The 22,579-nt window shown below is 51.7% G+C and overlaps 5 protein-coding genes across 5 annotated transcripts; 1 reads left to right on the top strand and 4 right to left on the bottom strand.

Moving 5' to 3' along the window:
• Positions 1-1,508: 1,508 nt before the first annotated feature.
• On the bottom strand, positions 1,509-2,684 carry CkaCkLH20_07964 (uncharacterized protein; the record flags this gene model as incomplete). Its single annotated transcript, XM_038890679.1, has 3 exons — positions 1,509-2,119; positions 2,267-2,400; positions 2,452-2,684. 3 exons carry the CDS (start codon positions 2,682-2,684, stop codon positions 1,509-1,511), a joined length of 978 nt encoding a protein of 325 aa, XP_038743862.1.
• Positions 2,685-6,339: 3,655 nt separating this feature from the next.
• On the top strand, positions 6,340-7,499 carry CkaCkLH20_07963 (carboxyvinyl-carboxyphosphonate phosphorylmutase; the record flags this gene model as incomplete). The annotated part of the gene is made up of 3 exons (XM_038890678.1): positions 6,340-6,773; positions 6,836-6,891; positions 6,949-7,499. The coding sequence occupies 3 exons, from the start codon at positions 6,340-6,342 to the stop codon at positions 7,497-7,499; spliced, it is 1,041 nt and encodes a 346-aa protein (XP_038743861.1).
• A 978-nt stretch (positions 7,500-8,477) lies between these two features.
• Positions 8,478-9,413, bottom strand: CkaCkLH20_07962 (aldo/keto reductase; the record flags this gene model as incomplete). Its single annotated transcript, XM_038890677.1, has 1 exon — positions 8,478-9,413. The coding sequence occupies one exon, from the start codon at positions 9,411-9,413 to the stop codon at positions 8,478-8,480; it is 936 nt and encodes a 311-aa protein (XP_038743860.1).
• Positions 9,414-15,818: 6,405 nt separating this feature from the next.
• CkaCkLH20_07961 (glucose/galactose transporter) lies at positions 15,819-17,537 on the bottom strand (the record flags this gene model as incomplete). Its single annotated transcript, XM_038890676.1, has 5 exons — positions 15,819-16,075; positions 16,134-16,465; positions 16,518-17,087; positions 17,235-17,322; positions 17,393-17,537. 5 exons carry the CDS (start codon positions 17,535-17,537, stop codon positions 15,819-15,821), a joined length of 1,392 nt encoding a protein of 463 aa, XP_038743859.1.
• Positions 17,538-19,733: 2,196 nt separating this feature from the next.
• CkaCkLH20_07960 (uncharacterized protein) lies at positions 19,734-20,752 on the bottom strand (the record flags this gene model as incomplete). Its single annotated transcript, XM_038890675.1, has 2 exons — positions 19,734-20,644; positions 20,701-20,752. The coding sequence occupies 2 exons, from the start codon at positions 20,750-20,752 to the stop codon at positions 19,734-19,736; spliced, it is 963 nt and encodes a 320-aa protein (XP_038743858.1).
• Between the last annotated feature and the right edge of the window lie 1,827 nt (positions 20,753-22,579).

Here is a 22,579-nt window from a genome sequence, read left to right as displayed (position 1 = left end):
TGCCTACACCTTGAGCAGCACGGCCGACTGTGGTCGCAGGCGAGTTTTGCCTTTCTGCAAGGATCGCATGCTGCTTTTCTGGACCTCATAGCGTCGGGGATCCGTCATTGGACTCTTTGTGCTTCGTTTCGGAGTACAATGGGGTAAAATTTTTAGGGTAGAGAGAATGACGGCGGAATCAAGGTAGCTTGTTCATCGAATCAATCGAGATTGATCCCAACTAGTCAGCAGCTATCCGCGGATAAATAATCGACGCGATCCGAGGGTTAACATCTATGAATTGCGCCCCACTGCCAGCTACCTTGCTCCAAACCTCCTACTCTTGCTCTCCAACTTCAATCTGCACTTGGCGGCCATCCAACGTGGTTCGTGGTTCTATTCTAATTTTCATGCATATCTAGGCTCTCCTGAGGGTTTGTCTCTGGTGCGATGGCTACCTATAGTCTCTCCCCAGAACTCATCTTTATACGGGATGCAACTAGATCCTGTGTTGCTTAAGGATCTCTGTCTCTTCTACGAATCCGATTGCTTTGGCGACTGCTTTGCGCTGGTTCAGTATGGACAGGAAAGTGTGTCGCTCTGGGGAAAAACCACTTGTTTTGTCAGCGCAGCCAGCATGTCATCTTCCGTATTATACCCTCTTGACAAGCCCGAAGCATATAGTCTAAACGTATTGACATACTAGACAAGCGTAAGCACAGATTTCGAAGCTCATCTGCAAGCAGCTCAAGTTCACCGTTCGCGAGATGTTCGCGAAATGCGCCGTAAATTCGATGAATTTACCGCGGAAGAGATCATACAGTCGAGATGTGATCGATTTCAGCAGAGAATCTTCACCTACTTGGACAACGATGGACGAGAACAAGAGGATGTTTTCGAGATTTCACGGCTGTCTAGTTTCCAAAATGGGAGTCCGACGTTTAGCAACGCGAAGATTGGGCATTGTTCCATGCCGAGTGTGTCATTTTAACCCTAGTAACTGTAAAGTAATGTTCCGTTTGTTCCAGACTGAAGTATCTTCCGATTTTCCCTGATCAGCATCCACCTCAGCAACCAAGCCAGAGCGGCCGCTATTACAGAGAAAGCAGCACTAGAGGTCATTGCTATCGTGTATCTGGGCTCATCAGAAGATGGCCAGAGATACTGTTTCATCGTCAGTCCAGTACGCACTAAGGGCGGGGGGCGTCAGCTTACCGGAGTATATATGGGACCGATTGTCGCGATTGTGTTCACTAATGCAAGAGAGACAGCTTTCTTCTCCCTTGTCTGTCCACATGTACTCGATACCCAACCAAGAATCACGCTATTGCATGCATAGACGCCAGACGCGAATGCGCACATCGCGAAGTAGCGAGCTCCCACGTTCAGCGTACTACAGGCAAGGACAAATCCGAAGACGGCTACACACTTGGCTATCGTGATGTGATAAACCTTTTCGTTGAAATGGCCTACAAAAGCAAACTAGTTCAGTAGTCGAATCACTACAAGTAGTCAGTGAGGTCTTGAAATCACTTACCGGAGCTAGCAGCCCATGCAATGGATATCGCCCCAGATATCAAATAGGGGGGGCAGGTAAGGACCAGAGTGGCGTTACGGCTGAAGCCCAAGGTGTCGACGATTGTGGGAAAGAAGTTCTTGAAGTTGCTCGCCGCCATATGAAAATGTTGGGCTAGCACCAGAACCCAGAGGCGTGGGTCGCGAGCTGCTTCGACAAGACCAGCCCAAGTACTGGTGTTTTCCTGGAGCTCAACTGTGTCTACCGCAACACGAGATTGAGCTAGCGTTTTCTCGCTTTCTGACAGCCAGTGTGTGTTGAGTGGCTCGTTGGGCAGAATGAAGGCCGAGGCAATGGAGATGACAAAGGTGAGGATCCCTTGGATAATGAATAGCCACCTCCATCCGGCCAGGCCGGCGACCTGTTCCATTTCGAAGACCCCGACGGCGATGAGGCCTGCAAATGCAGTTCCGCAAATGTTTGCCGTGAATAAGATGGATATGCGCGTGGCGATTTCCTGCCTCGTGTAAAACATGGCAAGTATGTAGAGAGCGCCCGGGTAAAAGGGAGCCTCTAAAACCCCCAAGAAAAACCGTGTAAGAAGCAGACCCTTGAAGTCTTGAGCTATGGCAGTCAGAGTACTAACGACAGCCCACAAAGCCATAGCAACCGCCATGAACCAGGAAGGTCGGGTTCGTGTGATTAACATGTCTTGTTGATGTTACGCTCAACTCTCATAAGGATATCGATATCGACAGGGGAAACACTGACTGCTTGGGATCTGCCCTAGAATGTAGCCCACGAAGAGTATTGAGACGCAGGTCTGATACTCAGTTGACGTTATGTTGAGATCCTTTTCCATGTTGTTTAGTCGTGCAACCGTGATGGCGTTGCGGTCAAGATAGCTGCACGTTGAAGTAAGAACATCGTCAGATTACCATTCTATGGAATCTTACTTGAACCAATACATTATCCACAGAACGGGAATGATTATTCGGTCTAAACGCTTCACCAGTTTGATCTCGGCGGGGTTCGTCTTCTTGCGCGCAGAAGTTTGGCCCTCGTTGATGGCCGCGGTTTCGGGAAGTTCGCCTCTCTCAACATGATGGCATTCAGCAGTATCGCCTTTCTTAGACTTGTCTGCGATCTCAAAGTGATTCTGAGCTTCGGAAGCCATACTAGACGACATGCGAAAGTGCGATTTGAGAAGAAAAGAGAGACCTTTGTCTTCAAGACCATAACTTAGAAGAAACACCAATACCATTTATTTATACACATACTGCTTTAGGGGCTAAAGCCGCCTACCATGTTTACCCATGTTTACCCCGGATTACCCCGGATTACCCCAGGCAATCCTGCATGCTCCCGCAGGAGTGCATACCTTTGCTGTGTCTTCATCTACACTTGCTTATGGCCCCATATGGATATGAACACGCAGTCGGCTTAAGGCGGACTATATCGCACGATGATGTCGTTATACAAGGGTAAAGACGGGCTCAAGCGGACAGAGAAGCGAGGCCGGCGATCGTCCGGGTGATGAGGGACACGCACGAAATGTGGTGCAGAGAAGCGGGCCGACGCGGACCGGCGCGGAGTGATTCGGACCATCCCGGATGTCCTCAGTATCTTCGGCAGTTGTTTCTGACTTGACTTCAGTGACAGTTCATGCAAATAACCGTCTCATGGATCGGCTTACTTGTCCCTCGTCTTTTCGCCTTGCTCACAATGGTTAGAGCTTACGCTCGCTCAGTCGCACAACAAACCACTTCAAATTGGAGCTATTCCCAGTTTGATGCTTAAACTCTCACAAGAACATTTCAAGAGCTAATGTCTGGCAGATTCCATAAGAAATTGAGCGAGTCAATATCAAACCCTTGAGATAGTTGATCGACACTTTCACCGAAGGGTGCTATGCTTGAATCGAACTGCCAAGCCCTCCAAAAACCATGCTGATCAAACGCTGAATCGTCTCTGGCATTCCCATCCGACGAAAACCCGGCAACGCCGAGATCAACGCCGTCCAAGTTGGTTGTGCCATCGCTAGCAGCTCTCTGGCATAGCGAAGCACTTCCCTCAGGCCATTGAGACACTGACACCAAATTCTCACGTAGACTTGAGGCGTGCTTTTCGATAAGGTCCGCGTATCTCATAGCAAAGTCCATGTCATCTGGAGGACAACTCTTGAGTGTTGTCGTGCACTCGTCCAAGATTTGTAAAGCTGCGTCCATGTCTGTCGCTGGTGATCCAAGACTAATGGCTTTTAAGAGGAAAACAGAAGCCGAGATTACGTTTAATCGTATGCGAGCAGGGGCATAGGCTAGATGCAACTTGAATGGTGTCACAGTCGCAATTCGGAGCACCAAACTGCTGTCTGCGATGACCTGCTGAAGAAACTTGGCATCTTGTGGAGTCATAAAAGCGGCAAGGCCATCCTTCTGAAATCTGGTTGACTCGGATACGGCGGCCCTTTGAACAACTGCTTGAATGGATATCGCTCCAATGCAGGCTCTAAGATGGTGCAATTCAATGAGAAGAGAGTCCCTCAGCTGTTCAGGGATATCTACATAGATCATAAGTAAGTTACTAGTCACAGATGGGACTCAAGTTGAATTTCTTACTCTTGAGACTCAAATCGAATGTCTTGGTCCAGGTAGAAAGTGAGGATTGAAAATGCTCCAACAGATCCGAATAGTTGTCATTTTGGAGGACAGCTTGAAGTTGTCCGCCGGATTGGAAAAACATGGACGAAGCGACTTTATAAAGGCGAGTAAGCTCCAAGTGAGCATCCATGTAGGCGCTCCACGACCTTCGTGAGGCACCATCCGTTTCCTCCATGATTGACAGAGAAGCTGCGATAGACACGCTTTCTGGCAACACGGAATGATAGCCCAATCTTGTGGCTGTTTGCGTCATGTAAGTATAGAGAAGCTTCTGGGCTCGAAAATTTCTATGTTTCGCGTCGTCCAAGGGAAGTCGGTTTCCGAGGTGGTCGCTAGACATGATTCCAAGCTCATAGGCTAGGTTTGTTGCCAGGCCGAGAAGCATCCATGACATCCGACTGGCTCTTTTCGCGGGTTCGAAAACGTCTTTTCTCCATCGCAGGAGTGGCTCTTCGTTGTTTGTGCGTTTGCGATTTTGGCGATCATACTCCGTGTCAATCAGAACGGCATCCCAACCCTCTGTGTCCGGCGGGAAGTGAACTGCACGAGGATGCCAATCCGATATGAGTAGCAAGCTTTCAATCGTCCCGATTATTCTCATTTTCGAAGTTGAGACCTTTTCCTGTCCCAGTATTATTCGCTTAATCAAGGACTCGCAATATTGCCAAAGGCGATTGTGGATCAAATGGCTTCTTGATGCGCCTCCAGCTCCGGGAAGCATGAAGAACCGCGACGATATCATCAGGATCGTGCAGCAAAGCATGGATTCGTGACAAATGAGGCCTGAATGAGACTCATGACTCCGATATTGATCAACTACAACCGGTGACAACGGTGAGAGGTATTTGAAGAACCTGAGTCACAATGAGTTAGACTACCGTCGAACCCCAGATTTGAAAACTTACAAATCAACATATGTGACGGCTTCCTGTGAGGTGAACCAGCCTTGCCGAACAAATCGGCACTTATCCCACATATCCAGACTGGCTTCTGATGGCTCCGACAGAGACACGATGATGAATCCAATTCCACTTTGGCAGCCCGGCTGTCCGTCAGAAGGAACGGCCACGGGTAAGTCCTGTGTAGAGTTGTTCGGCTGAGTTGATGGAGGTCCGGTAGATGGAGACTGCAGAAGATTTGCCGCGTCAGATAATACCTCAAGAGCATCGTTGGATCCCGTAACCAGACTTGATATGACTCGAGCCGAAATTGAGCGGTTGTTTTGTGTTGAATTCTTAGCCCATGTTGTATGGTAGCGTTCAGAGGGAGGTGATGGTGTTCTGACTTCGATTGGTGCAGCTTCTTGCTGGAATTGCGTATCAAGTTGAGGCGGCGTTGCTGATGGTCTTGATTGAGGTCCGTGTATCCGGCTTTGCAAAGCTGCAGCTGAAGTAGATCGCGTCTCTGGCCCAGAACTGGTCCAAGTTGGCAGGTCTCTATGTTTGGCGGTCCTTGGGCGACGGTCAAATCGACAGTCGCGATGTTCTCGCTTACATTTTGCGCAAGGAGGCTTCTCACCCATGACGCATCGGACTTTACGTGCTCGGCAAGAATCGCAGGCGACATACGTCCGTTTGTAACGCGGAGAGCCGTGGGAGTCTGCCCCCTTGCCGTTCTCAGTCATTTCTTCGTCACTCATCGTGAATCCTAGCAGCCGACTCGAGGATTGACGAGTTACACAACCAGCCCTAGAGTCTGAGTTAGCAGTGTCAGGCATGCAAAATGCACTTGCGCTCAATAGTGTAATCTTTCTCGCCAGTAAATTTCATTATGCAATTAGAAAGAATCTTGTAAATGTGATGGAAAATGTTTGAAAGACAAGGAAAAATGCTCCCGACGTGCTCCGCGAGTATCCGCGTCGGTCCGCACTCGCATGCCCCACTGACATCATCTGAGCTTTGCCGTGCCTTCATCCCCGCATGAGTTCGGTCTCGGAGTGAAATCGCGAAGGAAACACGCTGCGGCTATTGAGGCCTTGGAGTTTGCTGTATTGTCAGGTCTTACACACTGAGCTTGACTGCTCCGAAAATCGGAAGATTGGAAAGTGTAGCCATCAATCTCAAGATCTGTATATAACACACATACAGTAACGCAACAAAATCATTCAACTGATTGTTACAAATCAACGACACTGATTATCTCAAATTCTCGAGCCAGATTATAGCTCCATACGCCGCAGGAACCATGTCCAAGTCAATCGTCAACACCAACCCTTACCCGTTCCACTTCGAGGCGAGCACTCAGCCAAACTTCAAGAGAAATGGTGATCGTGTCACCATCAACTTGGACAATTCACGTGGCCGTATTCCCTCGTTTCAGGCATCTAAGCTGCGGTCTTTGATGCAAGAATCTCACGATGACCCCTCAAAGATTGTAGCCCATGTCTGCAGTTACGATGCGCTCAGCTCGCGGCTCTGCGAGGAAGCCGGGTTTCCCATTGTGTTCCTCGCTGGCTATGCTATGGCGTCCGCTTTTGGTCTGCCTGACACCGGATACATCGCCTTCCAGGAGGTTGCGGCCAAGGTTCAGGAGGTTGCGAGGGTCACTAGCATCCCGATTCTTGTCGACGGTGACACCGGCTACGGCGGTCCCATGAATGTTAGAAGGACCGTCGAAGGGTAAGGTCTTGATGGCTGTAAAAGTTGCTGGTGTACATGCTGATCTGATTCTCATCACATAGTTTTGCTACTGCCGGCGCTGCTGGAATCATGGTTGAGGATCAAACTTGGCCGAAGAGTATGTCTCAGGAGGAAATCTTGCGACTTGTTGCTTGCGTTACTCACATTATTACAGGATGCGGACACACCGCGGGAAAGAGTGTGGTGTCCAGAAGCGAAGCTTACGCCCGATGGCAGGCAGCAGTTGATGCTAGGAATGAAGGGCTGGATATCTGGATCATGGCACGAACTGACAGCTTGATTCTTGGGTACGACGAGGCGCTTGCCAGAGCTCAAAAGGCGATTGAGATTGGCGTTGACGCCGTCTTCGTCGAGGCCCTCCCTGATCGCGAGACAATGGCACGCCTTCGCAAGGATCTCGACTTCCCTTTGTTCGCCAACATCATCGAAGGCGGCAAGACGGAGAATCTTTCAGCAAAGGATTTGGGCGAGCTTGGGTACTGCGGTGTGGCATACCCGTGGACTCTTGTGGCGACGAAGTTGAGAAGCATTCGTGAAACCTTGGAGGCGCTGAAGGGCTCCCTCACCGTTGGTAAGCCACCAACGGTTTTGTCGTATGTTGAGGTGTGCGATGGAGTGGGGTTCAACAAGTACTTTGAGCTGGAAGAACGCTACCAGTTCGAGGGACGGACCAATGGCGCGAACGGCCACCAGTGGAAGAACTAGTTTCTTGTTAGCATCGATATTTTCTCTCATCATAACAAGAGCTAGTGGGCACAATGGAGATCAACAAGTTCCCTAGTGAGGAACCCGAAAATCCATCCGACGTCTAATATACCATTTCGAGACATGAAGACCGAGTGGGGCAATGTCACCAAAACACGAAGAGATGAAAGATGACAAGCCGAGAAACAGAAAGCAGGGGAAAAGTTGAAACGAAATGTATATCACTGCTGAATTTGGCACCCCGTATGGGCAATGACAGTCATCGGCTGGAACGCTGGTTTCGACTCTGTTCACGAGCGGGCTGGCGAACTCGTGATCGGCATCGCATTTTCCGCTTTGTCCGTAATAACCAGGGACTCTGCCAGATTCATCTCATGATCGACGAGGAATTAAAGTTATCGGCGGTACCGCGTATCTTTGACGTGTCCCAATTTTAAGTCCGAGCAAGTTCCAGAATTCAGTCATGTTGGTGTGGAGCCAGAGGTTCTTCGACCCACGGGTAGGTAAAGAATGACAGACTGAGGCCGGCCGCCGAGCGCTTAAGCATGAGCATTAGCAAATAAAAGACCAATTGTATGTTCTGTTAAAGCATGTTCGACTCGGGTTGAATACAAACTCAGTAATGATGTGTTCACTTGATTGGGGGGCATGAATGTTCATTGAATGAGGCATAAATTCGTATCAGGCTTTGCCTGATTGGCGTCTAGCTCGCTAGATCTATACAATCTCTATGATGTCCCAAAACCCATACTCCGAACCAAAAACTCTTCGGCGGGGGAAGAGGGCGCGCGAATGGCGCCAGTAGCAATCAACTCCTTTACAATGTCCTGGTGGACGACGTGCGATTCTCGTCGTCGGCAAAGTTCAAAGGCTATTCCGTAGCCTCTCAGGATGGAGGAATGCTCAATCTGCTGAATGTTCCAGCGGTGGGGTGTGCCGAACGAAGGGGTGCCCTAAAGCACATGCCAGTCATGGCATTTAGTCCTCGGTCTTGTGGAGGGAGCCGGTGATGTAGCCCTCCTCGAGGTTGTCGATGGTCTGAACATCCTCAGGAGAGAGCTCGAAGTCGAAGGACTCGAAGTTGGACTTGATGCGGTGGGCGGTGAGAGACTTGGGGAGGACGATGTTGCCCTTGCTGGCGTTCCAGTTGAGGAGGACCTGGGCAGGGGTCTTGCCGTACTTGGCGGCAATCTGGCCAATGACGGGGTCCTCGAGCTTGTTGCCACGTGCGAGAGGAGAGTAGGCCTCGATGGCGATGCCGTGGGTGCGGCAGACGTCGACGAGGTCCTGGCGCTGAAGGAAGGGGTGGACCTCGATCTGGTTGACGGCGGGGACGACAGAGGTCTCGGCGAGGAGCTCCTCGAGGTGGTTGGCACCGAAGTTGGAGACACCGATGGAGCGGACCTTGCCGAGGCGCTGGGCGGTCTCAAGGGCTCTCCAGGAAGCAATGCGCTTCTCCTTGTCGTCGGAGGGGGAGTGGATCAGGTAGAGGTCGAAGTAGTCGAGCTGGAACTTCTTGAGGGAGTCGCAGAGAGCGTTGAAGGTAGCCTCGTAGCCGTGGTCGGCATCCCAGAGCTTGGTGGTGACGAAGACCTCGCTGCGGGGAGTGCCAGTCTTCTGGAGCCACTTCTTCAGGGCGCGGCCGCAAGCCTCCTCGTTGGCGTATCTGGCGGCAGAGTCGATGTGGCGGTAGCCGGCGTCGAGAGCGGCGATGACGGCGTCCTCGGTCTCCTGGCCGTTGGGGGCCTTGTAGACACCGAGGGCGATCTGGGGGATTTCGTTGCCGTCGTTAAGCTGGACGGTGAGGCGGGGAGAGTCGCAGGGAGAGGCGTATCCGGAGTCCTGGCGGCGAGGGTTGATAACCTTCTCCATACCAAGCTCAGGCTTGCGGGAAGCGAACTCAACGGCGGCCATTTTGAAAGTTGTTGGTGGTGTAGATGAAAAGTGTCGAAGGTGAAAGTTGTTGGGTATCAAGAAAGAAGTTGAGAGGCGCGGTAGAAGGTATTTGAATGTGATGAGATTGGATTGGATTGTTGTGTGATGCTGGATCGAAATAAGACCCATTGAAGCAGATCTATCAGGTCCTTTTTATCCTTTTCGACGTCTCTCTGGATAACAATGGATGGCCTCCTGTTTCCCTTCTCGGACCGATGGCGTCGTGCTGTCGCCTGCGGCGGACCCGCCGTAAATGTCCCGTCCCTACTGGGTTGATGGATGCCCCGTTTGATGCTGGGGACAGTGCCCCGTTGAATTTGGGTCGGTACCCCGTTGGTGTTGAGTCGGTATCTCGAAGTTGTTTTTCGAGTCGGTGCCGGCGGTTCCCAGTCGGGATCCGTCCGTTGTCTCGACGGTACTGGGTTGAACCGTCAAAGGCCCCGTTATCGCTGGGCCACCGACCCGCACGCGCTGGAGCCAGTGACGTAGAAGTTCTCCGCCGACGTTGGGCCGTTGCTCCGCCGGGGGATGGGCCGATGACGTGCCGTGTCTCCGCCGGTGGTGAGCCGATGGATCATGTCCGAGTCAGTGTGGTTGGCTGCATACCGTACGCAGTAGGCCTCAGCTACTCCGTACTCAGCTCTTCCCACCCGAATCCCGACTAGCCCTGTTCAAGACGATTCATGGCTTATCGATACGAAGGCCAGTTTATCGGACGAAACGGTGTGGTGGTGTCGTTATGAGGCTGAAGTATAGGTTAAGCACAGCCAAGATTCCGGTTGTTGAGCCTCAATCTTTTTTCGGGTGGTGGCAAATAGATTGATCTTCAGCATGTTAGCGTTTGATCCTTCACTCGGTAGACGCGAGAATTTTTCTAGAAAATCGGGACCCAGCTCAAACGAAGCGTTATTCGGTCTGTTTTTCCCGAGGACGAACACATACATGCTGAAGACACGTTGTCGCACACGTTTGGCGCCGTCGCAGCGGTATGGACCGTTTTGACAGGACCCGCGGCAGAATTGCGTTCCTCCACGGAACACCGCAAGTACCTTACCCTCCCTCTCATGGGTAAGGTGTTCGAAGTGAAGCGCCCTTAGCGACGGCGAGAGAGGTCGGATTATGACGTCAAGCCGCCGAAGTGACCACAGTGAAGGTGGATCATCTCAAACGCGCGCTGCTTCTCGGGACTCCATTATAAAATGGACCATGAAGCCCGAAAAGTTCCCGGAAATGGTTTTCTGCGCGTATGTAGGTGGTATGTGCGTGTAAAATTGGATGGCGGATGGATGGATGGCGGGATGGCAACCGCAGTGCGGCATGCGAGTCGCGAATTCGCCATCACATTTCTGCATGTGTGTGTGTGTGGTGTACCGGTGTATCTGGATGTACACCACACTGATAGGTGATACGTGCTTCTCTTCGCTGTCACCGTCGCGGTCGACTGGGTTGGATGGAACTTGGGGCGATGCAGCGATGGCGATGAGAATGGAGCAGAACAACGAACGGAATTGAGAATGGAGAAGACGGTGAAAAGTTGTTCTAGCGTTAACGTCGCTTGGGCCGTTTAGGGATTTCGTGATCCTTGCTTCAGGTGTGTGATTGGCCGTATCCCCTGCGAAACTCAGGAACGTGGTTTCAGGCCACGCCGTGATGTCATTGGAGGGTCCGATGTACTATGTAGTAGGGCCAGCATGGAGGCATATAGCCTGCAGGACCCCTATCGGGAGTGTTCGGAAGGGCCCGCTCTTCCTTCAGCCTGGGCGGCCTGGGCGGGACACTGGAGGGAATCCCATTCTGATTCTGATTTCGGACTGGGCTGCCTCTTGCGGATGGAGCTCGCGTTTGCAACAGCTTGATAGCTATTGGAACCGAGAGTTTGCGTCTTATCGGCGCTTATCCGTATTGCTGATGTCCTTCTCCAAGCCGGACACGACGGGCGTCTGCATGGTTGGCTACTATCTTGTCTCACACGAGCATCTTCACTTTTTGAGATGAAGGATTCGGAAAGGATTCTCTCTACGGATACAGAGACCCTGATTGACCATCGGTGAAAAGCCCCGATGAAACTTGATCCTCGCCGGGCGTCCAAAGAAGATTTTCACATGTGCGCCAAGCCGCCAAACGGGCAGGTTAGATGCGCCTTCGACCTCTCCAGGCAGTAGATCGGCAGGAGATATCCGGATTGTCCTCTTGAACTTCTCAAAGCCGCGAGAGAAGCCGCGCCGCCGCCTTGCAGGAAAGCCTTCGTCGATCCCTGTTGAGAAATTGATGCCGGCTGTCCATCTACCTGAAAAAGGCATCTATCGACGTAGGTGCTGCGTTTCTGCTTCTGCCATGCATGCCTGTGCGGCCTACACCCTGAGACAAGGCGCTATCAGAAAGACCCACGCGTTCTCCAATTTACTTTTATCTCGTCCAAGGCAACGAGCATTTTCTCGCTCTTCCCAGCCCGCCTGGCGTGACTGTGGATTGGATACACGCCTTCTCACTGGGTAAATGCCTCGTAATGTGGATGATCACCAAGACAAAGGGACCCAAAATATCCGTAGGTATCCCCGTCTCACACCGTGAAGATGATAGGGGTATCCGATATCGACACACAGACGGAGGGCAGATCGCTCGGTGGATCCCCGATGCAAGGTGAGAAAAAAATGTCCCTCATCTCTCCTCTCAGCCTCTCAGCACGGTGCATGAAGTCCAGAAATCCCAGTACCGCTCGCTGTCATTGGCGGTGTGTTGACCTCTCACACCGATAATGGGGCAAACCCGGTTCCACCTGTCCAGCATAACATTGATAATGGATTTTCTCAAAAAGACTCTTGGTTGTTGCAGCGCCCGTCTTCATTGGATGATGATCTAAATTTCAAACTCTGCTGGATGCCATCCCTGGTGAGGCTGCAGACTCAAACTTGGTTTCATGAGGGATTTCACGTCGCTGGCCTAGTTGCTGCGGTAAGATTACGTCTTAATGCATCGGCATCAGGCAATGAGGCAGGTTTCTTGAGAGAGGCTGGCAAGTGCTGGGATAGGGAAAAAAAGACTCCCGCGAGGTAGCCGAGAATAATGGCGAAACCGCCAGGTGGGAAGAAGATCCTAAGAATGGACACAGCGGCTTTTACCAGCTACGCAATGTGATACGCTCTGCGCCCGTTGGCCTTTCCGACCGCAAGAAAAAACAACGCACTCATCAGCCATGCCGTCTGGTGCCATCAAGATTGAAGACCGTACGGATACAGAGTCGTCATCAACTGCCGTGGCCGACACGTAGATAGCCACGCAAGATAACGGGACATGTGCATCAATCAACGCCCGACGTGGCACGAGTCAGGAAGAACAAAAATGAGGACGTCATATTAGAAAATGGCGAAGCACTGTAACATCAAATTCTTGCACAACGCTATGCCGCGAGTCGTTGATGTTGATCAAGTCTGATCGGCATCAACCCCAATACGGCTTCCGCGAGAAATGTCGGGGGAAGGGGAAATGTCGGGAAATGTCGCGGAGGCCTCATGCCGGTGAAAATTTCGATGAACAGCGAAATTCCGACTGATCACAACGAGCTGAGGGTTGGCGATGTGGCAGGATGTGGAAATCATCGAGACGGTGTTGGACTAACAGCGATATAGTTACATGCTGAAAACTAGAAAACACCACTGCTCTGCACCCCACAATGATGCGAAAACTCACGATGGCTTCAATTATGGGTCACCACCTCAGACTCTCATGCTATCAACAAACATCATCGCAAATAGCAGACCAGACCAACACATAATCATCGTGGCGTGTAAGTGCTGCTACATCCAGGTGATCACCTCTCAATGGCGCTCCAGGTCGTCATAATGAAATTTGGCTGTGACGATCGCCTTAGCTCAAAGTTCAGCATGCAAAGCAACTACGCGATCAAGAACGCTACTTGCAGAGCCAAAAGATGTCTAAGAGCTGCATTGGCAAACACATCCAAAACCTCAACACCATCCGTCATAAGCAAGTTGCACTACAATCGTCGCATGTCGTTGACACTGGACAGCCTCATCTCCACATCGTGAAAAGAAGTGGCTCCATTTTTTGGTGGTGCTTCCTAGCCGACCCAGGCCAAATCTTTCTTTGGTTGCTTGAAAATGGAAGAATGAGAAAGACCCGAATCGCCTGAGGCGACAAGCTCTTAAAGATACATCGATGTATGCGACAATTATTGAGTTGCTTTTCAGAGATTGGGTACATATTGAGGCCTAATAGCCTTATTGTGATACTTTCTGCATCGAATCGTCCAAATCCCACTTGAGCATCATAATCCAATACATAAGAACGAAAACAAAAACAGTATTCGCTGGGCGAGTCTTGTCAAAGGAAATCTCTCGCGGTTTCCTAAAAGCTTAGGGCTCTTTTGGTTTTCCCTTTGCTGCCGTGTTGTCAATAATGACCTGAAGTTGCTTTAATGTGCAAGTTCCCAATTTTTGGTGCCCATTACTTCAATCTCGTATCTGTCAAGAAAAATATTCCTTGAAATCGATCTGCAAACACCTGTTCTCACGAGCCGCACCTCCATCGGTAAAGACAAGCTCGTCTGGGGCGGATGACGATCCCACACTCGCCCACCACCGGCCACCGCAGGCGCCACATCATGGCAGTAACTGGAGTCTCGCTTGTTGCACGGAACCACCAGGAACGCGGATCGTGACGCCGTGAGTGGAACTGCCGTCATTGAAAGCCCACGGAAGCTGGCAGAATGCAAGGTGACTGTCTCCGAGGGGGACGGAGCTGGCCGTCACTGCTACCGACCACCCAGACTGCCAGGGCAGCAAGGGCAGGCTTGGGTCCTTCTTCTTTGGGCTACAGGCCCCGCCGCTGCAGGAGCGGGTGGCGTGTTTATCGGTTGCCCGGGCGCTGGTCGCGGCATGGCCGGCCGGGGTTGTGGGCCTCAAGGAGCTCGGCGTAGAAAATTCGGCGATCGTGACTCCGGAGTCGGTGAGAGTGGAGAGGCCGGCGTCCGGGGAAATACTGGAGTTGATTGGCTTCAGCGTGGCTTGGTGCGGGGTCAATGTCCGGCGCGCCGGCCGCGAGAACCGTTTTTCACTTTTGGGGTAAACGGAGAGTAATAAACGGCATCAGATTTTAGCCTGCGTTTGTCACAGACAGATTCAGTAAGTCTCAGAAAAAAGTGCGAGGATCGCGGGTTACGGGGGCAAATGACATGAAAAAGAAAAACACAACAGCTCATATTATGCAACACTCAGAAATGAAAGAACACAATATAAGCGGACACACTTAGCACCCAACACAATGAGAGTTTGTAAGCCCATAGATACCTGTAATTCAGCCAGTCTGTTGACCTAATTTCTCCTTTCTAGTAACGGAGTCTTAAAATCAAGTCATTCACATCTGCTAGTATTTGGCCGATGTTTCTTAGCTTCTATAGATGCACCTACAATGCAACAATGCAAACCTCTTTGAAGATTCATTAGGGAAAACGGGCGGAATTGATTTGATGCGAAAGGGAGCTTGGAGGGTGCTTCAAAATCAAAGACCTTCGGGCAATTATTAGCTCAGTGTCTCAATTTCAACACTCCTTGAATAGCAATTCCGGGACTACATCAGTTTAAGTGTCGAATCAAGATACACGATGAAAAGCTCGTGATCAAGACTTTGGGGGTTTGGATCTTAAGCCCTTTGGTCTGGAGATTGAGCGATGGAAGTGCACTGTGTTTGCTAGGTATATGGTATGGATAAAGAGGGCGAACCGATGATGGAGTCACATCTGAACGGTTCAATTTGTCCGCCTTGAAACCACATTTGCAGTCTACCATTATAAACTCATGGAGAGGTCTGGTTCTGAAATAGAACGACACTTGGCGGGAGTGTTGATAAAGAAGCGTATCTACCAATACAGCTTTTTCGTATGCCCAGCACTGTTTGGAAGAGTGTGAAAGTGCTGACTTAGATGTCTCTTGTAATATGTGGTTATTTCAACCCTGGTCGTACGTTAAGAGAGTCTCAAAGCATGGAAGAGAGACAGTGACGGCTTGTTCTGATGGGGAACCAAACCAGACACTGTACTCGTCTGATAACTGCAACATCTCGATACTACGGTCAATGGACTTGAAGAAGGATGAAAAGCCTTGGTGCAGTGCCACTCTAAAGAGGCTCTGTTTGTATAAAACTTTTAGGCTAGGCAGTTAAGGTTCATGATAGAAACACGTTCAAATAGGAATCGGCGTCTAGGAAGATGTCTTATCCTACAACACATCACGCTTTTCGAAGTTGGTTTTGTTGAGAACTGCGTCATTTCGAACTCTGGTGGTATCTTAGGAGAAGCATAGGCAAAAGGCATTTTCGCAACCAGTCTCGGCGGGTTGATCTTCCGAATTGCACAGACGACATAAAGAATCATCGCACCGTAGGGACAGTGTTTTTCTCCTCAATGGCCTCGATGCCCCCCTTCTCTTCCTCAACCGGTCTGATGCCAACCTCGGTAGTGGTAAAAGCATCAACGACGTTTCTGTAGGCAGGGACGAAGTTGACGGCGAAGGCATAACTCCACGCCAAAACGAAGAAGATGAGAGGAATGACCATGGCGGTTCCCATGTTTGTGTTATCGGCAACAACTCCGAGCAAAGGAGGCACAACGGCACCTCCAGAGACACCTGCGAAATGTCGTCAGTCGGTTGCATTCAGCAACGGTAGAATGCAGGGGAAACCTACCAGCAATGATGAAGCCACTGCCTCGCTTCGAATGCCTTCCGAGACCTCTCATACCCAGCGCGACAATAGTCGGGAAGCAAATGGACTCAAAGAATAGGACAATGTAGAGCATTGCCATACCGGTGTTGCCATGGTGGACGATGGATGGAGCGATGAAGATGACGCAGCAAGTGAGGAAGGCGATGAAAACCCAGCGGGGCTTGACGTAGTGCATGATGCCGACACCGACGAAACGACCAACCGCAAAAGCCGCTTGAGCGCCGGCGAGAAACTTCGCACCCAGAGTCGCATCCGTATTGTCTCGAAGCTCAACTACATAGTTGATGAAGAAGCTGAGTTCACGTTAGTGGCTAAAAGGTAAGAGTGGTTGAACAATGGGCTCACCCAGCAATGGCGACTTGGGCACCGGTGTAGCAGAACTGCGCAAAGGACGCATGGAACAGACGATATTGCTTCCAAAACGACTGATTGTCGGTGTTGGCGTGCGTCTCAGCAGCCTGGAACTCCATATCGGCATCGGTAATTTCGGGAATGTGCGAGAGCCAGAAGACGATGGCGAGGGACCAGACGAAGACGGCAATCGCGAGGTACACCCACTGGACATTTTTCAGAGCGCGCTCGTCGTCGAAGTTGAAGAAGACGTATGATCCCATGACGGGGGCCACGACGGTGCCGATACCGTTGAAGGCCTGTGAAATGTTGATTCGGATCTCGCTGTGCTTAGGAGGGCCGCAGACGGTGATGTACGGGTTCGCAGCCGTCTCGAGAGCACCAAGGCCGTTACCGATGACGAAAATGGCGGCGCAAAAGCCGCCGAAGCTCTTGGCGATGATGCAGGGGATCGCGATGATGGCGCCGAGGCCGTAGAGGAAGAGGCCAAAGACGAAGGTCGCCTTGTAGCCCCAGTGTCTCAAAATCCATGCTGCATGACCGAGACTTGCAAAGAGATAGGCACTATAAAAAAAGATAAGCGATTGAACGGTTGGCTGTGGTTCAGGAATGGGCATGTCGAGTGCTTCGTGGTACTGCGTGACATGTGTGCGAGGTGGTGTGGGGTGAAGCCCGAATTGATGTATTTCGCCCATTCAAGATACAACGTACCCAAAGTAAGCAGCCTGCAAGCCGGAGGATCTGGCTCTGGTAATACCAAGGGTAGTTTGGAAATGCTTGTTGAGGGTGTCGAGTAAACCTGGGAGGAGGAGTCAGCATTCATATGAGCTAAGACATCGTGTTCGCCTTTCGGCGCAGAAGCAACACACCATACGAGAAACCCCAAAGGAAGAATAGGATGGTGACCAGGAAGATGGGGAAGAGCGACTCCTTCAGGGTGAGCTCGGCGGCGTTCGTTCGTACGTTATCCTTCTGTCGCAAGGACCGATCCTTGAAGAACTGTTTGACGCCCATATTGAGCGGCCAGTCGGAAGATCGATCGACCGTGGAATTGAGGAGATAGATGAGAGCGATGAGAGTGAAGATGATCGCGCGGCAATGGCTTGTGTCAGGGTCAAAGCCCCGGCGGCGAGACGAGACAAGGCGGACGTTAGTAGCCGTTGAGTTGCTCGGACTTGTGGCGGTTCCGGTTGTAAAAGATGCGCGTCAAGGGGAACAGAAGCCTTCTGGAAGGAGGGGAAACGGGTCAGATGAAAGCTTATAAAAGACAGAGCCGGCTGTTCTCTCGGTCGTTTCGAGCTTGATGTTCCCCTTCGCCAATTCGCTGAGGTGACGAACCTAGCTAACATCCCGGTCTGCCATGGCCGCCACGGCCGGCTGACCCTCGTAGGAGAGGCAAACGCCGCATATCATTCGAGGTTTCTAGCAAGAAAGACAAGGAAGACGGGGGTTGCGAGGCCATCGGGTATGTTCGTCTGGGGTAAACGGGTGCTTGGAGAGGATTGCGGGGGTGGAAACGGCGCATTCTGAGTTGCTGGGGAAGTGGCCCAAGTGCGGGGTGAGAGGCCGGGGGGAACCAGTCAGAGACGATGTGGTGGAGTTTTGGAGTTGGGAATACATGCTTGGCATGTTGGTGAGACTTGGAATTCCCCCGAATGAATGGCATTTAAAGACGACATCATGCGAGGGAAAGTGGGCGCTTTACTGCGACTTGAATATTGTGATTGGTGAGTTGGATCTGGCAGTTCCTGGGGGTTGCGCAGAATAATCCTGCGTATCACGGTACCTCGACGCAATGTTGGACCGAGGTAGGACACACGGTTCGCTCAGCAATCTATCCCCTGGTAGATCGGAAGACGAAGTCACACATGAGATGTCGAGCCCAATTTACACCAGCTCACGGAAGAAAGTGACATCACACTTGCAGTCATTTGTCTTGATTCTTTTTTTGTTTGATGTAACGTAACTCGATCGATTGGTATTCAGACCACCAGGGACAATCTGTAGACGAGTTGCTCCAGGCTTTCGTGGATTGGAGGCACGTTGATAATGAGAAGCCATGCCGGGCCAAGGCCAACCGAGAATCTCGTGCCGCCCAGTCATTTGGCATCTCCAAGTCTTTGATTCTTCTTGTCGAATTCGAAGGTCAGTACTTGGTCCAACTCCGACAAGCTACGTAGTCGATTTGACACATCTGCATATGCGAGACGATACAGAGACTAGGCCAGGCGAAGAGAGTGAGGCGGGATCCTTCCGCTTGAGCCGCCGCTGGCATGCGCGTACCAATCGTCAGCGCATATCATGTCGAACATGTTTCTGCCGCTTCCTTCTGTGAAATTGTTAGCTTATTCATTCGAACGCTGCTGCGCTTGATAGCTAGTTGGCTGGAACATTGGCTTCAGCGCTCAGCTGTAGACTTGAAGCTGAACTTGACATGAGTCCGTTGGATTCTCCCAGCAAGCAGTCTCGCGGCTCTGAGATCAGCTAGCGGGACCTACGGGACGCGCGGGAGAAATGCTTGTGTTGATTGAGTTGACATGGCATTTCCCTCGGTCTCTGTTACCCGGCGCGGAAAGTTTCTGTCTCATCTCCAAAGAGCATGGACAGCCCTGTGAACTGAGCGGCCCATCTTGATTTGCCGAACGCGCTGCCGCACGGGAGCTTGCGCCATGACTCGCAGCGCGCGCGATGGGTGTTCAAATGCGACATGAATTTCCGCCAACAAGTTGCCAGCCCTGACAGCCCAGAGCAGCTAGGACCAGCTGGCAATGACTGGCAAGAACAGTTTTTCCAATGCCAAGGCTGATTTCGGCGATGGCCGTCCAGCAACCAACGAGAAGCTATCACGTCTTCTTGGCACCAACACCAAGTTCTGTGCCAAGGCCTCTGGGACGGTGATGATGACTAGCGGCGGACATTTGAGGCGTTTCAAGTCACTTGCTGCTATGAATTGCGGGATGATACAAAAGCCCAGCTGGGGTCTGACACGCTTTCCCTCAAACCGTCACCGAAGGAAATAGGAAAATGGCGCACGAAGGATGAATGAGGTTTCCATCAGCCAGGGCAAGTGCATCTGAGTCTTGCTTATCCTTAATACCCTCGACGACGCGCCGCTGTTTTGCTCCAAACATCTTTCGCCGCCGCCAATACCTCCCCAGACATCACCGCCGTCTCGTCGACATGGTCGCGTGACCTCAGGTGGTCGCCGCATCAGAAACCAGAAGGGATGATCTTGGCCTCTCTCATCCGGTCAAACACCTTGCCCCAGGCCTCAATTGTCGATCGCTCCTCGCCGAAACCCGTGGCGTACATCTTCGACATGTCGAAATGCCGGTCGGTATCGAACTGCGTGAGGAGAAAGTACTCGAATCCGGGATAGATCATGGGGTTGTCGGCATGGCCCTTTTCGAGCCCGTACCTGCCCTCCAGTTCGCTCCACGCCGAAAGATTCTCTCGGATGAACTTTCGCACCTCGATCGGGTTATCTTGCTCGCTCTTCACCCCCTTCAAACCGAAGTACTCGCACAGCACTGGCCATTTTTCTCGCCAGCACGAAGGCCTCTTTGCATCGCCAACGTTAAATGCATCGCCTTTCTTGACAGACTGGACGGCTGTGGTTGACAGGTGAAGAGTCTGCCGCGCGATCATGTCGGCCGAGGCATCGACGCTCAGCGCGTTCCAACTATCGAGGGAACCAGGGAATGGACACTCAGCATCGGCTCCATGGATGTGTCGGTACAGGCTGAAGAAGATGCCCAAGACGGTCCCGAGGGAATACCAATTGCCGTTCGGCACGAAACCAACGACGATATCCGGTCTGGTCTCCAACCATGTCCAGCTTTTGGCCTTTGAATACTCGGCGATCCAATCAAGTTGCGGATAGTAGAAGAGGCCTGCATCGTGCGGCGGGCTCATTCTCGGCAGCGTCTCTTTCATCGGCGTAATCATGTTGCTGGGGCGATTGCGGAGAAGATGACAGCCATAAGCCTTCGAGCCGGTCTGAAGTACGACAAGCTCAAGCACCGGAGAGAGAATGTCTACAGCTGCAACTGCTCTCTTGAACATCTCAATGTTCTCGTGACACTCGGCCTCATAATTGCGGTCAGTGTGGGCCTTGTACGCTACCAACCATCTGTGAGTACATCCAGCTTGAGTTCGTAGAATGAAGCTAACTCACCGAGGTAGAAGACATGTGTGACTTGGCCTACGTCTGAGATCTTTTCTTTCATTTTGCGATTCAAGTCATCTTGACTCCCTCCCAACAAGTCAATGCCAGAAACCACCGAGAGTCTCTCGTCTTTGGGCCAAAGGGTTTTCGCGGGGTCCAGCGGCCTGTTCGTCAGTGCGATGCAGCGATCCCATATTCCGTTCTTGGGATAGTCATGCAAAATTTCGTTGACAAACGACCAGCCGGACACTCCGCTCGCGCCATAGATGAGTACTGTTTTCTTTTCGGTCATTCTGCACGGACAGTACTACTAATGAAGAGCTCACTTGACGAGGCTTCTCAGCAGGGCGTGGAAGTGAGCATTTATCGATTGTCCACGACTCCAGGCTTCATAGCTGCTGGTAGGCGGAAATCGTGAACCGTGCCAAGACGAGAAGCGGACCGCGATCGCCGGCGCCGCTTGGACGGGAAGTGGTTTTCCGGCCGGGTCGCTCTCCGCATGCCCCCACCTGCTGCCGACCTAAACCGGAGCCGTCTCGGTATCCGCATTTCTGTGTCTGCTTTCTCTATTTCCCTTATTCCCTTTTGTTGTTCATTATCACGTGCGGCTTTTGGCCAACCCTCTTGGAAGTTCCCGAGGACAAGGGGCAGTATACAACCGAGTGGAACGGGAGGATTGCGAATCCCTTATCAGTACCTTTCTCTCACTGAGGATTCTACCTCGCGAGAGTCTGTGTCTACGAGGGCTTACCCAGATGATCTTGAAGTACACATTGAGCTGAAAACAAACTCCCCACCAAGCGGTCTAGGAACCGGCCCGTCGGCATGATGGACCCACCCCGGAAGTGCGGACGGGATACCCTGACGGGCCACCGGTCCCCGGTTGCCGGTAGAAATGGTTTGCTGGCGCCATGCATGACGGGAGCGTTCTGGGTCGATGCAGCTGGTTCGCATATCGAGGTTCACCCAACCTCGTGGCGACCCATCGGTCCATGGGTCTAGCATCTCGTGGCCCCGCCTACCAGCTTGGGTGTAGACATTGCGACAACATGCTTTTTAAGTGTCGAGCAGGCTCAGTGTCTGCAAATTCATTACCGCTAAGAAATCCTCGGTGTTAATCCTGTCAAGATCGAGGGACGAATGGCGGTGCACTGTGTCAAGTCTCTATTAGCTGAGGAAGTCTACCAAGTGGCGACGATTCCAATAAGACAAAGGCACTTTAGGAGAATGCCAAGGCTCCAACAAACCACTCCATCAAGATTCACTGAGGGTCATCGTATTCGAGGTGTCAACACGGGATGGTTCCCTAGCCGGCCTCGCCTCGTCGAGCGATGAATGGTATGTTGGCAATGGCACCAATAGGCTCAGAGAGACATTATCACCCCGGCTGTGCAGACGAACCTTCGAAAAAGGCTTCTAGACCAACAAAGCACAACCGATGTCACCGTTGTCAAAAGATCCAATAGTGCCTAGAATTAGTCGCCATGTACCTCATCTGGCAGCCAAACGTGGCGTGCCGCTGCAGATGGATTGCACGGTTCGACAAGCCAGGACCGGGTTGCAACCCGCATGCAGGGTCATCGCCGAGGCATCGTCGAGCAGTATTGAGCCGGCTTGGCTCTGGAAGGAGGGCGGCCTCTCATGGCCTACGAAAGGAGCACGTGGGCTCGGACTCGGCCAGCCACGGGGCGGCCTAGCCGGAGAGTGGGGGTCGGCCTTGGCCGCCCAACACACGGATCGGAGACGGATGGTCTTGGAAAAAATGGAAAAAGGAAAGAAATCACGGATGGCATGTGGATTGAAAACCGAAAACTCGGGTTGCCGAGAAATTCTTGCCTCTTGGGCTGACACAAATGGTGTCATGTTCAGGGTGGTTGGAAATGCTGGG

This window comes from Colletotrichum karsti, assembly GCF_011947395.1.
Source record: "Colletotrichum karsti strain CkLH20 chromosome Unknown Scaffold26, whole genome shotgun sequence".
Taxonomy (NCBI): Eukaryota; Fungi; Ascomycota; class Sordariomycetes; order Glomerellales; family Glomerellaceae; genus Colletotrichum; species Colletotrichum karsti.
This window is presented reverse-complemented; position numbering and strand designations above follow the sequence as displayed.